This window comes from Phyllostomus discolor, chromosome 1 (assembly GCF_004126475.2).
Source record: "Phyllostomus discolor isolate MPI-MPIP mPhyDis1 chromosome 1, mPhyDis1.pri.v3, whole genome shotgun sequence".
Classification (NCBI taxonomy): Eukaryota; Metazoa; Chordata; class Mammalia; order Chiroptera; family Phyllostomidae; genus Phyllostomus; species Phyllostomus discolor.
In genome coordinates this window covers 65,603,270-65,618,676 of record NC_040903.2, presented here as the reverse complement: position 1 = coordinate 65,618,676, position 15,407 = coordinate 65,603,270, and the positions used below count along the sequence as shown (strand labels likewise).

The 15,407-nt window shown below is 39.7% G+C and overlaps 1 protein-coding gene across 1 annotated transcript in view; it reads right to left on the bottom strand.

Annotated features, from left to right (window-relative positions):
- LOC114491923 (cyclin-Y-like protein 1) overlaps positions 1–12,772 on the bottom strand; it is a 43,209-nt gene extending 30,437 nt beyond the window's left edge. Inside the window, exons 1-2 of the mRNA XM_036034431.1 lie at positions 12,571–12,772; positions 3,907–3,981 (exon numbers count right to left, since the gene is read on the bottom strand). Of these exons, the coding sequence (XP_035890324.1) occupies positions 3,907–3,981; positions 12,571–12,772 (277 nt within the window). The remainder of the gene's footprint in view (positions 1–3,906; positions 3,982–12,570) is intronic.
- Between the last annotated feature and the right edge of the window lie 2,635 nt (positions 12,773–15,407).

The window sequence follows — 15,407 nt, the reverse complement described above, 5'->3', positions numbered from 1 at the left end:
TTGTCTCCTATACCCACCTGGGCTGGGGATCGTATGTGCCTGGACCAGGGATGAAACCTGCAACTCAGGTATGTACCCAGACCTGGAATTGAACACTTGATCTTTTGGCTTCAGGACAACACTCCAACCAACTGAGCCACATCAGGCAGGGGAAGATCTTCAGTCTTAATGGCCACAAGGAAATGAAAAAGGTATGTACCAAACCATATAAAATTTCAGAATCCCAGGGATAGAGAAGGTTCTAAAAGCTTCCAGAGAAGAAAGGGATGGGGTGAAAATAATTAAAATTGGTGACACACAGTGTATCATACAATGTCAACTGATTTAAGAGCAACACTGTAATAAGAAGAGTAAAAATGTCTTTAGAACTGCAATACTTAATTTTAACCTAGAATTCTATAGCTTATTAAATAGGGGGCATTTCAGAGAGGCTAGGTCTCTAAAAATTTCTGTCTATGTATACTTTCCCAGGGAAATGTGTTCCAGTAAAATAAAAGAATATAACAAGAAAGAGAAAAACATGCAATCTAGAACAGTGATTTTTAACCTGTAGCACACTGGTGTGCTGCAAGAAGTTTTAAAACATGCAATACCTGACAATTTAGTCAGGGGCACTGACCTCTTTTCCTTTGCACTGTGAAGTTAAAAAAAAAATGACAACAGCCAACACAACAATGGCCATCTAGTGTGAACAAATCAAATTATACTTATTTTTTTGTCAGATGGGCAAAAAATACATTTTTTGGTGTGCCACAGAATTTTAGGAATTAGTTTATGTGTGTCATGAAATGAAAAAGGTTGAAAACCATTGATCTAGGACATAGGGGATCCAACACAAGAGAGCAGTTATATGAGATCCCAAAAGATGTCAAAGGAACATGCCAAAGAAAAAACCCCCAAAGCCCCCCAAAACAAAAAAAAAAAACAGGAACAGAGCAGGCCCAGGGAAAACCAGTCTATACCAGAGTGGGATGACAAAAGGCTGGGGAAGATTGTTTCCAGTAAAAAATTAACAGATGTGTTTAGGAAATGGAAAATATTTTTGACAAGCCTGTGACAAATGTTACAGCATTTTCGGGGAAAAAAAGAGCTGTTAGAAACAGGAAAGTATATGTAGTCAAAAAATTCCAGATACACAAAAATGAAGCCTTGTTTGGGAAAATGAACTCAGTATTCAGTTAATGTAGTATATATGCAGTATTTCTGTCTGGTAGTCGTCTTTCTCTGCCAAATGACTAGACTGTTATGTACAAAAGAAGTTACTTTTGAAAGCAGAGAAACCAGCAGAGAAGCCTCTCACTGCATCTGGCTACATGAGATCAGGTTAAAGAGGAAGAGGGGTTTGGACTGTCCTGGAGAAGGGTGGAAGGGCTCAGACTGCAGTCGCATTTGAGAAGGAGGATGAAGGGTGTACAAGGAGGAGGCACAGCCAGAGATCTACATGACTCAGCAGTAAAACGTATGTGCACAGTCATAATAATGTAAACATCAATTCTGATTTAATAAACACCATCATACATGCGGGGACAGAGGAGTGAGAAAGCTAAGCTTTCACTTGCTGTGACAGGAAGTCAGTAGTGTTAAAAATTAACTTAGCTATAAAGTTGTAGTTCATCTTGTTAAAAAACAAGGTTAAAAAATTAATGCAGCTCTTGGTACCACCAACTTCATTACTGAAATTTAACTTAAATGTCAGAACTTTTAAAAAAATGGGCATTACAAAGCCAAAAATCTTTCCTAAATATGTACATTTGATAATTAAAATAGAAGAGATTTAGAAAATCTACAAAAACAGGTCCATGCTAATGAAGCTGGGTACATTATATATATATTTTAAATCATGGCAGACAATTTTTAATTCAAATTATTAGTTTCTTACTTAACTTTTCAACTGTTTACTTACATGATATGAAAAGTTCTTCTTCCTCTTTCCTTGTACTAAGAATAAAAAAATTAACTGATCAATTCTGATAATAATGGCATAGAAAAACAAAAGTTACTGACTATCTAACAGATTATCAACATACAAAATAAGACAAAATTTTATTCTATTTTTAAATAATTTCCAACAAAATTAATAATTTAAATCACCTAGCAAGATTAATCCCATAAAGTAAAGTCTAAAATTTAACTTTTATTTTTTTGACCTAACAGGTATTCTATATTAGGTACAAATAAAAGTCTTTCCACATACAGAAGAAAAGGACAAAGCAAACTAGGCCAGGTAAAAAACTTACCTATTAAAACAGTTTACCTGTTGCATTTCTGAACCACTATTCAGTAGTAGTTTCTAATTTTATTTTATTTTATTTGTTTTTAAAGATATTATTTATTTATTTTTAGAGGGAAAGGGAGGGAGAAAGAGAGGGGAAACATCAATGTGTGGTTGCCTCTCGTGTACCCTGCTACTGGGGACCTGGCTCTCAACACAGGCACGTGCCCTGACTGGGAATTGAACTGGCCACTCTTTGGTTCGCAGGCTGGTGCTCAGTCCACTGAGCCACACCAGCCAGGGCTAGTTTCTAACTTTGCATTTACACATATACTTGAATCCACCTTACTTGAATCACTAGGATCTAACAGTTCACAGCTCTTAGAACCTGTTTCTGTTCAGGCACTAATCCACAGATGCACCAGCAACCCCAAAAGCATCCTGAACCACTTATAAATAATCAACTAAAATATCTTACTAAAAAAATTAAATGCATCTTTACTCATTTGAAGACTAACCCATTTAAACTTAAATTTTAAAATGACCGTGGCTAACTTAACTGAACATATCTATAGCACACAAAATCATTTTCTCTAACAAATGCCAGAAGAGTAAAAGCTCCCAAGTGGATCTGGGCTGCACTTTGTTTTCCCACACTGCCGTTCATGTGGGAAGGTCATCATAGCCACAAGCTCCTCAGGACAGAAGAGGGGGACATGGGGCAGCTTTTCCTGTACTGTCACCACTCACTCTACATGAGAGCAGCCCACGGCTCTGGAGGAAACTGAGGAATATAGCAGTCTTAACTAAAATGATCACGGCCAGACAGGCAAAATGGACACCCACTGCGAAAATAAACTTGATTTAACAAAACATTAAAGAAATTAAGCAGGCAAGGAGAAGCGTAGAATCCTACAGTTATGATCCTTATCCTAAAACAAACAGGACATGGTAAATTGACACTAGTTTCACATGCGGATGCTAAGCTTCTAGGAAACCCCATCGGGCTACGTTTGCTCTGATGTACCTTGGCAGCATTCCATTAAGATGAGATGATTTTGACTAGTTCAATGGCCAAGATCTGGAAGTAGCCCAAGTGCCCATCAGTTAATGAGTGGCTAAAAAGCTAAGCGGCTATAAAAAAAAGGAACTGTTACCCTTTGTGACAGCATGGATGGACCTGGAGTATATTATGCTAAATGAAATAAGCCAGTCAGAGGAAGACAAGCACCACGTGATCTCACTTATATGTGGAATCTAACGAAACAAACAAACAAACAAACAAACAAACTGATGAACAAAACAGAAATAGGCATGGACACATGGAACAGACTCACAGCTGTTAGAGAGGAGGGGATGGGGGGACTGGATGAAATAAGGTGAAGGGATTAGCCAAAGAACCTATATGCATAACTCACAGACACATCAAAAGTGGGATGACAGCCACAGGGAAGGGGGGCAGGGGCTGAGTGGAGGTGAGCATGGGGTGGTGGGGAAATGCAGGCATCTGTAATAGAGTCAACAATAAAAATAAAGTTAGAAAAAAGCTTTAGATGTGAGATAGGATCATTTTGTTGAGAACTATAAAAACAAAGCCAAAATCACAAATTCAATCCTTGTATATAGATAGACACCTGATTTTTTGGTTTGTTCAAATAAAACCTAACTATGACCTAAATCCTATCTTAACTTACCATCCATTTGAGATTTCTTCAGAAAAATCGTGCTTGCCCTTGGATGGTCAGATGGTATTAATTCTGAAGCCAACTCTGTAGAGGAGGAAGAGGAAGAGAAAAAGGCATAATAATTTAGCTGAGTAGAAAAAGACATAACTTTTTAAATCAACTACACACCAATAGCTACACACCAATTTTAATTACTTTTAACAGTGTTGGGAAGAGTTTTAAATAGCTACACACCAGTTTTAATTACTTTTAACAGTGTTGGGAAGAGTTTTTAGTGATGTAACAAGCCAATTTTAGTAAAGGCAACAATATAAAAATTCTATGAGGAAAATACAAAACTGTGGAATCTCTCTATACAGGTGGAAAAAACAGGCTATGTCTAAAGCTTTTTTTAACTTGCATTTAAACAATCTATAAAACGTTTAGCTGCATCACATATGTGTTTCCCCCTTCTCCTTATCAATTAGAAATACAGTCACTCTCTTTTGTGCTGATATTACTAGCAAATTCCAGGAACAGTCTCTAGAAGCAAGCTATGCTGTGACCAGTAAGTAGCAGACGCCAGCTAATACATCAAATATGCCCAAACCAAGTGAGTTGTTTTTGGTAAATGTTCTTTAGACATTTAGGCTAATTCTAACTCCATCCAAGAAATGAATCAGTTAGCTATAGTTTACCTGGGGCTATTCATCGTGGGCAGCATAAAAGTCCAGCGCACCAATCTGCAGGAACGCTTTCATGCTAGTGACTCTCAACACTCTCGTCAAAGTGATTTTTAACATTTTATCCTCAACTTCCAAAGCTAAAGTCTCGCTTCTTCCTTCCATGCCACATGATTAATCTGGGGCTTCAATAAAAATACTTTATGGAGCTGATTATAAGGCTGCTTGTAAAAAGAATTTACTGTACCTATGTAAAGGTAGGTCTGCCTGCAGTCCACCTTGCCCCAAGGTAGAATGATCTATTTAGGCAAGAATACAAAACAGGTACTTGAATTTTAATAACATAAAGTTTGCCACTATATGGAATAATAAAGTTGTCAATTTAAAAAACAAACCCTATGATAGTCCTCAGTAACGTCCATCTCAAACCACCTAACCAATCTTGTAAGAAAGTAGACCAAGATCCCGAGACAGTCCTGGTTAAAGCAATATTTCCCAAGCCACATAATAATGGTTTTATTTTTTTTAAAGGGATTTGGTGATCAAATTTAAATAAGCTATATGCCTAGTTCTTAGAGAATCAAAATGCTCATTGATATGTTAAAAACAAATCAGTCTAGTAATAAATAATGTCTAACACATCATTTCACAAATTTATATACCTTGAATCTCTTTTTTCCCCTCCAAGTAATAGAGTTAGAATCTTGCACAAACATAATTTGGGACTTCCTGGTTTAAGAGACATCTGAGCCATCCATTTTAATGGCACTGTTAACATTAGAAATTTATACTGCTAAACCAACTGCCTTTTTCTTCAAGAAAATTCCTTAAACTGCTTTTGGAGAAACTATTCTATTCAACATTCCAATGTAAAATACCCATAAAGTTATTTTAAAGGTGTTTTCCCACACATTTGAAAAATTAGACAATACTAGCCATGTGGAAAAATTAATTTAGTTTATACAAAGTGACAGCCAGAGTCTGTCACAGCAGCCTCTAAGCTAGACTTCTGATAGAAATCAGGACTACTTCCCACCAAAAATAAAGAAATATATTGCAATTGAATAAAAATAAATAAGAACAAATGTTTGTAGAAGCAGCCATATTATGTATCAGTGCTGATGATAAGATAAAGTTTAATTAAAATTTTCAGTGGGAAGCCCAGGAAAAGTTTGTACCAGAATCAAAGAAGAAGCAGGCTTATACTCACTCACACACGCGCACACACACACTTGCCCCAAACCAAGATGTGCTGCTAGGGCTCTAAATGCAAACATCAAGAATGCTGGAAGAAAAGAAATGACAATATGCAGGGAAGAAAAATCAAAATTAGCTCAAGTAACAAAAAACAAACAAAAACCGAACTTTCCTCTGCGCTACACCTAGGGTTCTGTGGCAGGCAGGTGCCCCGGGGCTGACCAATCAATCAATCACAGCTGGCCTGGGACCTCCCAAGAACCCGAACAGAAAGACAGAGCTATACTGGGATCTCCAGAGAGTGTGGAGCTGTGAACTCCCCTCTGTCAGCACCCGGGGAAAGCCTTTTTCAGGAGAAATCAACAGGAAAGCAGAACTGAGACAATTCTGAGATGGTTTAATTCCCAAATCAAGCAGAACCTTGCTTTTCATTTTGTGAACTCTGGTTAGAGTTCACAATAGCTTAAAAAATAGCTTAAAAAATAGCTATTAAAAATAAATAGCTATTAAAAAATAGCTTAAAAAATTTAAGCTATTTTGAGGTAGATTCTCTTTAACTTGCAAGCATATTTGCTGTTTAATGGACACATAATGGCCCATTGAGGATTATTCCTGTACTTTACCCAGCCAACCTCCTACTGGAGTTTAAGTACTTACGAAGTTCCATTGTTATAACACTTTTAAAAAAGAAAACTTTAGTGTATATCCTATTTTTAAATCAATTGTTAAAACCTCCCCAGAACAGCTTTTTAAAATAAAATGACTATACCAAAAGGTTAGATCGTTTTTAGGGCTCAGTGGCTCAGTACGTACTACTGAGCTGCGTCCTAAAACAGGTGAGAGCATATTCGTGGATAATGCTGCCAGTCATAGCAGCTTCAGTCTGCCCCAGCTCTGGATACCTGAAACACAATTCTAGTTATGTGAATGAGGAACCTCACAGTGTCTGTAACTTGCATTTCCTTGATTACACAGCTTGACCACAGTGAACAGTGTTGTTTCCACTGTGCTGAGTTGCAGGTCCTGTGTACAACTGTATGTATTGTACCCACTAGGGCCCTAACATTGCTAATTTGCATGATGCTTTCATGCAGTATTTTCAAAAAGTACTTTGCTCAGTGTCTTGGACTTTTAAGAAGATTTCTGCACAGCAATTTCCTCCATTTTACTTCACATTATGTAATGTTAACTATTTTAACCTTAAAGTTTAATTGCATTAATATACTAAAAAAAGGGTGTGTGTGGGAAAAGGTAGTATCCTCAAAGCTGCTCACATGATGTGTCATTCTAAAAATTCTATTTCTATGTGCCACATATCTGGAGCTTACATTCCTGCTCTATCAAGCTTCATTTTTCAAACCTTTGACAACTCAATTTATACCACTCAGAACTCTGTCTTCTCACATGTAAAACAGATATAATTCCTGTATTACCTAACTCAAAACATTGTGAGGAGCAAATGAAATGCAAGAGCAATTTATATACTACATATAGACCCCAGAAAATCATAAAAAAAGCTTTCACAAATTAACTCAAAGCAAAATATGAACAGTTAGCATTTGGTTGGAAAGTATATGAAATGTCCATTCACTACCCATATACAAACAGCGTCTTAAGTAATTATGTGTTTTGACTGCCCTTTAATGGGAAAGGAAGAAAAGGCACACAATTATCAAGAATTTCTCTCAGTGGGGGTTTTTATTTTTAATAAACAAATGAGTATTTCCCCTGTTTCTGTCATGTAGGTTACTGTATGTCCTTTCCTTTTTTAATATAACTTATCCTGGAGATCACCACCTAGCAGTAAAGAAGTAGCTTATTCCTTTTCAGAGCTCCATCGTAGTGCACTGTGTAGATGTACCAGTTTATTTTACCAGTCCCTTTCTGGACATGGGTTATTTCCAGTATTTATTTTAAAAATAATTCAACAAAAACTTTGTGAATATGTGGTTTCATATTTGTGGCATATATCCTCAGAATAAATTCCTCAAAGTAGGATTTCTTGATTATTGCCATTCACATTGTTGGTGAGGCTGTGCCAACATCCCCTTCCTGTCACCAAACCATTTTGCATTTCCATTAGCAATATATGAAGCTGACTGTTTCTTCACAGCTTTACCAAAGAATGCAATGTCAAGTTTATGGATCTTCTCCCAACAGGAGAGAAACTACAGCATAGCTTCCATTTCTCTTAAGTGTAAAGACATGTTTAAAGGTAATCTGCCTTTCTTTTTCTGTGACTTCTTCATTCTACATTTAGATGTAGTTCATTTCTTTAAGTCAGCCTATTTTAGGCCTTTTTTTTATTTGTTATTGTTCGAATCACCGCTGGCTCTCACTTGAGCTACTGTACCAGACTCCTGCCTGGACTCCCTGCTCCCACCCTATTCTCACACAGCAGCTTTGCTCTCTCTCACTGTGGCTTGCACTCTTTATAGAATTAGCATTGTTTCCCTGCATGTAATCCTACACTGCAACTAGACAAAATGTCTTATTTTTGTCAAGGCCCACTAGGTATACAAGGCCTTAATCTACCATATTCCTACTGGTGTCCCCTTCACTGGGTCACAGCCACCCCAGCGCCCCTCCCCTTGTTTTCTGTTGCTGGCCTGCACTCTGCTATTCCCATCTGAGGAACTCTGCATGGAAGCCTCTCCTCCCACATTCTTCACAGGGCTCCCTCTCATTTCTAGAACTGCTCAGTGTCACTTAAAGAGAGCAGCTGTCTTTAACCACCCTGACGTTCTTGACTGCTCATGTGCTGTATGCTCCTGGGGTCTTCTGGAATGGAAAACCTTAGTTAGAAGAGGGTCTTTGTCTTATGTGCCACTCTGCCTCCTGCATCTGGAATGGTGCCCTGAAACACAGCTGTCTCCGTGTACCCCAAACCAGTGAAGTTTCTCCCAACTGTTTTACATTTTTTAAGATTTTATCTAATGTGACCTTTTGATTTGTCATTTAAGATCAGCATTTCTTTCAGGTCTTAGAGCAGTAGTTATTTAGAATTAAAGACACAAACCCCCAAGAAACCTAAAAGAGAAATTCTAATGTCCAATGAAAAGCCAATGATAACTTAAATGTGGGATGAAAACATCTAGTGCTAAAATATCTTAACCACAAAAATTACATCTTAATTAAGTTATAACAAAGTATATAATTTTAATTCTACATGTAGGTACTATGAATACATTTTCATATCTGTCCCCAGAATGCTTTAGGAAACTACACAATAAGATGTGTATGGTTTCTCTTTTTAAAAAACCTTCACATGAGGATATGTTAACTGATGTGAGAGAGAGGGGAAGAGAGAGAGAAAGAGAGAGAGAGAGAGAGAGAGAGAGAGAGACATTGATGTGGGAGAAAAACATTGATCTGTTGTTTTTCACATGCACCCTGACTGGGGATTGAACACACAGCTGCACAGGACAATGCTCCAACCAACTGAACCACCCAGCCAGGGCATGGTTTCACTTTGAAAGATGGCCAACCAGCCCTGACCAGTGTTGGCTGGGTTACAAAAAGTTACTGGTTCCATTCCTGGTCAGGGCACATGTGTGGGCTGCCAGTTCAGATCTAGTCAGTTTGTGTACGAGAAGCAACCATTTCATATTTCTCCCGTGCATTCGTGATTGTCTCTCTCTCTCTTTCTCCCTCCCTTCCCCTCTCTCTATAAATAAATAAATACAATTAAAAAATAAAAAAGAGCCCTGGCTGGTGTGGCTCAGTGGATTGAGTGCTAGTCTGCAAACCAAAGGATCCATGGTTCAATTCCCAGTCAGGGCACATCCCTGAGTTATGGGGGCCAGGTCCCCAGTAGTGGGCATGCGAGAGGTAACCACACATTGATGTTTCTCTCCCTCTTTCTCCTTCCCTTCCCTTTCTCCAAAAATAAATAAATAAAATCTTAAAAGAAAAAAAAAGAAGAAAGATGGCCAGTCCTAAGGAACGGGTGGTAACTGAGCTGCTCCACCACGCGATGGCGCACCGAGCAGCTGCTGAAAGGCTGCGGTAGGGCTCCAGCACTGCGTGGAAACACACGCGGGGGTGCTCTCTAGCTGCCGGGCACAGTTCCAGGAGCTTATGTCATTACTTCTCGTTATAACAAAGAGTTAGAAGGCAGCACATGAAGAGTGACCTCGTTTTTGTGAAATAAACACAATGTTAAGTTTATATGCATCCAAAGGTTCAGGAAGAATAAACACTAAAATATAAAAAAGTGCCGAGTATTCTGAGCACAAGTGAATGATTTTTCTGTATTTTTCAAATCTTTTACATCAAATGCTTATTAATACTGTCACACAAAAAAGTTGGATTAAAATAGCTACAAGAAAGAGTAAAGATCTGTTGCGCAGAGTTTTTTCTGCATGATATTGCCAGTTTCTTATGTACTCACTCCTCGGGGGCAGGGGGAGGAAGGGGTCACTTGAGAGGCACCTTTAGCTGGTAAATTAGCAAAGTTTGTAAGGTTAGAACATAAAAGTTTGTATGAAAAGTTGATGAGTAATAGTAAAATTGGATAACAGAAACTTAGTGTCTTTTTTGTGTGTTACTGATAATACCACCAATTGTAGTAGATATTCTGTTAAAGGCAAAGTAGTACAGAAATACTTTTAAGTCTATCAGAAATCTGTACTAGGTTCTTAAGATTGTCTCTTTGAAATGACTTAAAGAAATCGTGTTCTTCTGTTTCAGAAGAACAAGGCAGAGCATCATTCTCATGTAATGTTGTGTAAGTAACCAAATAATTCAATTCTGCATGGCAAAAATGCCGGAATGTTTTACATCTAAGTAGGTAGTTCTTAGTTTCCAGGGAAACTGATATAAAATTGTCTGAAATAAATACATTAAAAGCAAATTTTCAATGTACTTGTGCTTTATATTTGGTGTTCTGACCTTGTTTCTATGGAAACAATAGGCAAATGCTGAAGATGAGGTTTCTCTTATCACTTTATTAAATGCCCTCTCAAAATTAAAAACAAGTTGAAATACCATTTTAAATATCATATTTAACATCAACAGGTAAATTCTATACCCATGAACTCTACTTCTTTTCAACTTTCTGGTTTAACACATTTCCTCATTAGTCCCAGCCTTCATTCTGGTTACTTGAGCTGCCCTCTGCCAGCTTCCTTTAAAGCCCCTGTTTGTCCAGAGGATTCTCAGCTTCAATGTGTCACTGGAACAAACTCTTTAAAATATATCAACTAGTAAATGTGGTATATTCATGCTATTTCATGACTTCTACTTTTATCCTTATCCATTGTAAAGCATTTATAGACACAGGATGGAAGGATAAATGTTTCTTCCAAATTGCATACAATAATTTCACATGAAAGTAATCGAGACTGGACTAAATTGAGATAGGCCCACTTTGTGGAGAGACCAGAAAAATTACCTGCATTCAATTAAAATTTGAATAGAATAAGAGCTATAAGGCATTTCCTCTATGAAATGAAATAGAACACAGTTTTCATTAACTACACTCTTACCCAGAATTATTTTAATTAATTCATGCATTGATTTTAGAGAGAGAAAGGAAGGGAGGAGGAGAAGGAGAACAGATGAGGAGAGAGGGAGGTGGGGCAGAGGGAGAGAGAGAAACAAGGATTTGTCGTTCCACTTATTTAAGAATTCGTTGATTGACTCTTGTGCGTGACATGACTGGGGATGGGACCTGCAACCTTGGCCTGTGAGGTGATGCTCCAACCTACCAAGCTCTCCAGTCAGGGTAAACCAAACACTTCATCTCTCTTCCTTCCTCTCCCTCCCCCCACCATCAGCAGTTTGGTCTTTAGAACCCAACATCCTTACAGTTAAACAGGAATCTCCTGGCAAGAAGGGAGAGAATGGAGAGGGAGCCACGGAGACAAACATTCTGGTGCAGGACCTGGCATCTTAACTCCCAACACTTTGTATAAAATCTAAATTTGTATTCTTCTCCTCTGGAACTTTAGACCAACAGTCTGGCGAGCCACCCCCATGTTCCTCTAGAACAGGCAGCATGAAAGCGAAGTCTGTTCAGCCACTGAAGGAAGACTGAAGACCTACTTGTGCCCGAGTGGCTATGTTAAAGTAATCAGAACCCCGTGGGTTCTCCTTTGGGCAAAACCAAACCAAACAAAAATAAACTATTCTCTGTAGTGGCAGTAACTTTCACACTATTCAGTAACTTTAAGTTCCCTCTCCCACCATTTTCTTTCCTTCTGTGTTCAAATTATAGTTGGAAGGAATAAAGCAGCTTCTATCCAGGCAACTGAAAACAGCCTACTCAAAAACCCCATATAGACTCTCTTATGTCAGTCTCTATGTTAAATTGAAATAACAAACACTAAAATCTTAGGCTGAACTGTCCCAAGTATCAGCTGTCTTCATGGGTGGGAGAAAGGCTACCATTAGGCCTTACCTGGTTCCTTCACTTAGGAACCATCTGGAGAGGTAAGGCTAGGGAGATGGAATGGATACTCTGAAGATGGGACAAGTTTTCACTGAGAAAAGGGAGAAAATATACTCAGAGTCTTCTTAGAGTCCCACAAGACATTAAACAGAGACATAAATAGGAAGGGTGGAGGACTGGAGTGTTTCAGGCCAGGATGGAAAACGGGAATAGAAGAAAGAATTGGGCATTTGGTTAGATAAGAGGGAAAGAAACTGGGCAGACACCATGGGAAACAAATAAGGGGAGAGGACGCCAGGCAGAGCCAGCTGGCTAGGGGCACAAAGGAGCCGGAGGTGGTGGCTCCCTTCCAGGGGACTCTGGGGAGCAGCGGAGATCAGGGGTGCACCTGAGAGCAGAGAATGCCTGCCGCCTCCTTACCTTCGGACATCTCCAGGTCGCTGATATGCAGCACATGGTGGCCTTCGCAGGAGTGGAGATTCAACCCAGTAGGTTCCAGGGCAGTTGGAACTGGTGGTGCTGCCGCCGAGTTCCTGGAATCCCCCTGGTAGACACCAGACCCATCATCTGACCCCACCCACCCACAGTGCCGCCGGCCTGGCTTGCGCCTGGCAGTGGGCATTAGGCAACAGGTCAGTTTGTTCCCCATGAGGTGCCTCCACTACACACTGCTGTCCCCACCTTAACTCAGCAGCCCCCCTCGCTCCACACAATGGCAAAGCCCTGTGCAGTGCAGGGGCCACTGGACTGGGGGACCCCGGGCCAGGATCAGGGGCGGCCAGCCCCTGCTGCCACCGGCGATGTTGTTGAGCTGCTGCCACCTCCCCTGAGTTGACCAGTTGGTGAGGACACGGAGCAGCCTGACTTATTTAAAAGGTGTGGGGACTGGACAGCTGCTGAGAACCACAACCACTTCAAGAAGAGAGCACAGCCGAAGCTCCTCCTCCTTCCACAGCGGCCTCTCAACTGAAGGCAGTTCCCCTGGCGGGCAGCAGCCAACGGAACACATTCCGTGGTCACCTGGTTACGAGGGACCAACTGCACCCAGAGTTCTCTCCACGGGCGGACCTTACAGAGAAGGCATGTGACTCTGAATGCCTAGCTCCTCCCCCCACTTTGTAGTTGCTCCACCCCCACCCCCCACTTTGCCTACAGTGGCCCAGCCTTGGGTTCCACACATCACTCCCTACACACAGTCAAATGTTGTGGGGAGGGCAGGAAAGCTGCAAATGCCGTTGGCTATGGCAGCTGGATGACTGGAGGTGTGTGCCAGCAGGACGGCGGGCAGTGAGTGAAGAGTGAGTAGGGCGTGAGAAAGAGAAGACAGCAACGGAGGGCGTCTCTTCCCAAACATTTGGCTGAGAAGAGACATGTGGTAGTAGTTAGAGGGAGATTGATTGCTAGGGCTTTTTATTTTAAGGTGAAATATTTTGTTTTAAGATGTGAGCATATTTATATGTTAAAGAGTAAGAGCTGATGGAGGAATAAAAAAAGGATGGAGCTAGAGGAGAAGGGAGAATGGCAGAGCGAGCCCCCCAAGCAGGCAGAAGTGGGCACACTCCAGAGCAGGGGTGGATTAGCTTTGGGAAGATAGGAAAGTGGGGAGGGAGAAAAGACCTGTGTGGCCACTGAGGCATTTCTGGTAGAGGAGAGATTTAGGAAGAGCTCATCTGATGACCCCTATTTTTCTCTATTTTGATAGTCATCTGTTTGGAAAGCTACTCTGGGATAGAGAGTGAAACCAGACATCAAGTTAATGCTGCCTGTCACTATCAGAACCGGTAAATAGAGACAGGGATTGTATCTTTATGGGCACTTTATTCAGATGCCAGTGATCTTAGAAGACTGCAGGTTATATGCCCTCAAAGATGGTCTTAATATCTCATCTCAGGCTGACCTTTTTATAAGGAGAAGAAAGGGTAGGTAAGGGGTTTGGAAAAAAGTTCAGCAAATTTCCTAGTACTTCATTATCTGTTGGTCAGCGATTCTTGATCTGTGTCTGGAGTTCCCTCCCTGGAATGGCTCAGACACCATCTCCATCAGCTTGCAGACCCCTGGGGCACAAAGGCTGAATTGTCACCTTTTAGAGTCGTGCATGCCAGTTCCTGGAATACTGGATTTCCACACGCATTAATCACTTAAGCCTATTAACAAAGCCTAAAATCTTTAATTCTCGAGTTGCCTTATCAAGAGGATAGTGTATAGAGAAGTCTACACTTTAGAAAAGCTCAAAATACCTAACAAAAAGGTGGATAGATTGAAAAGAAATTTGAACAAAACCCAAGGAGCTTTACTATAAATAGATATGTCATAAAAGAAGAAGAGGCTAATCATTTCTCCCAAGTAGTCAAAAATAGCAATTTTTGGGAGTAAAGAAAAATATTAAGAAGAAAATGACATGTAGTTGCAAAAAGTGTGAACATTTATAAACCCTTTAATCTCATGGGATGCATAAAGGACCAGAGGGAGTGTTCTACTTTATTGAAAGGATAGCAGGAGAGAAAGGTCACCTCAAAAATCAGAGAAGCAGAGATGATTAATATTCAATTTAATAGTTTAAAAGATACAAGTCGGGTTTGGTGACAAGAATGAGCAATGTATTGAAATGTGGGAGCCCACAGTGGAATGGGGAAGGATTTGATGAAGTTCCGTTTCAGTAAACAGCATCTAGTTAAATCCTTAGGACCCAATGACTGCATTCCATGGTGGTAATAATGTTGTTTACAGTTCTAGGAATGTCATTAGATACCATTTTGAATGATTCTTGTAGACTTGAGACAATACCTAAGATTAGGTTACAGAATAGTGCCTGTATTTAACAAACACACACCAACAGAAATGCATGACCTTGAAAATTAAAGGATTTTAAACTTGCTAAACAAAAAAATAAAGTGAAGAACTCTTAAGAAAGTAGATTTTAAAATATTTTCTTTGAAGAGCACAAAAGGAGAATAGTAAAAACAAACAAACAAATGAAAAAACCCTCTCCGTCTGTAACAGTGGCAAGTCAAAGAGAGCAAAGGGAAGCTATTAGGAGTAATGTGATTTGAATTAAGCAAGAATTTGATTTTGTGAAAGAAACAGAGACTTTGCATTTGCTACTGTGGGCTGAATATCCTCTGGGAGGACTTTATGATAAGTGTTTTACATAGTCTGGAGTAAACTCATTTTCTCATTCATTTTATTCATTCAGTGCCCATTCAATACCTGAGCCCTTACTATACGCCAGACATATATTTAGATGCTGGGTTTGACTG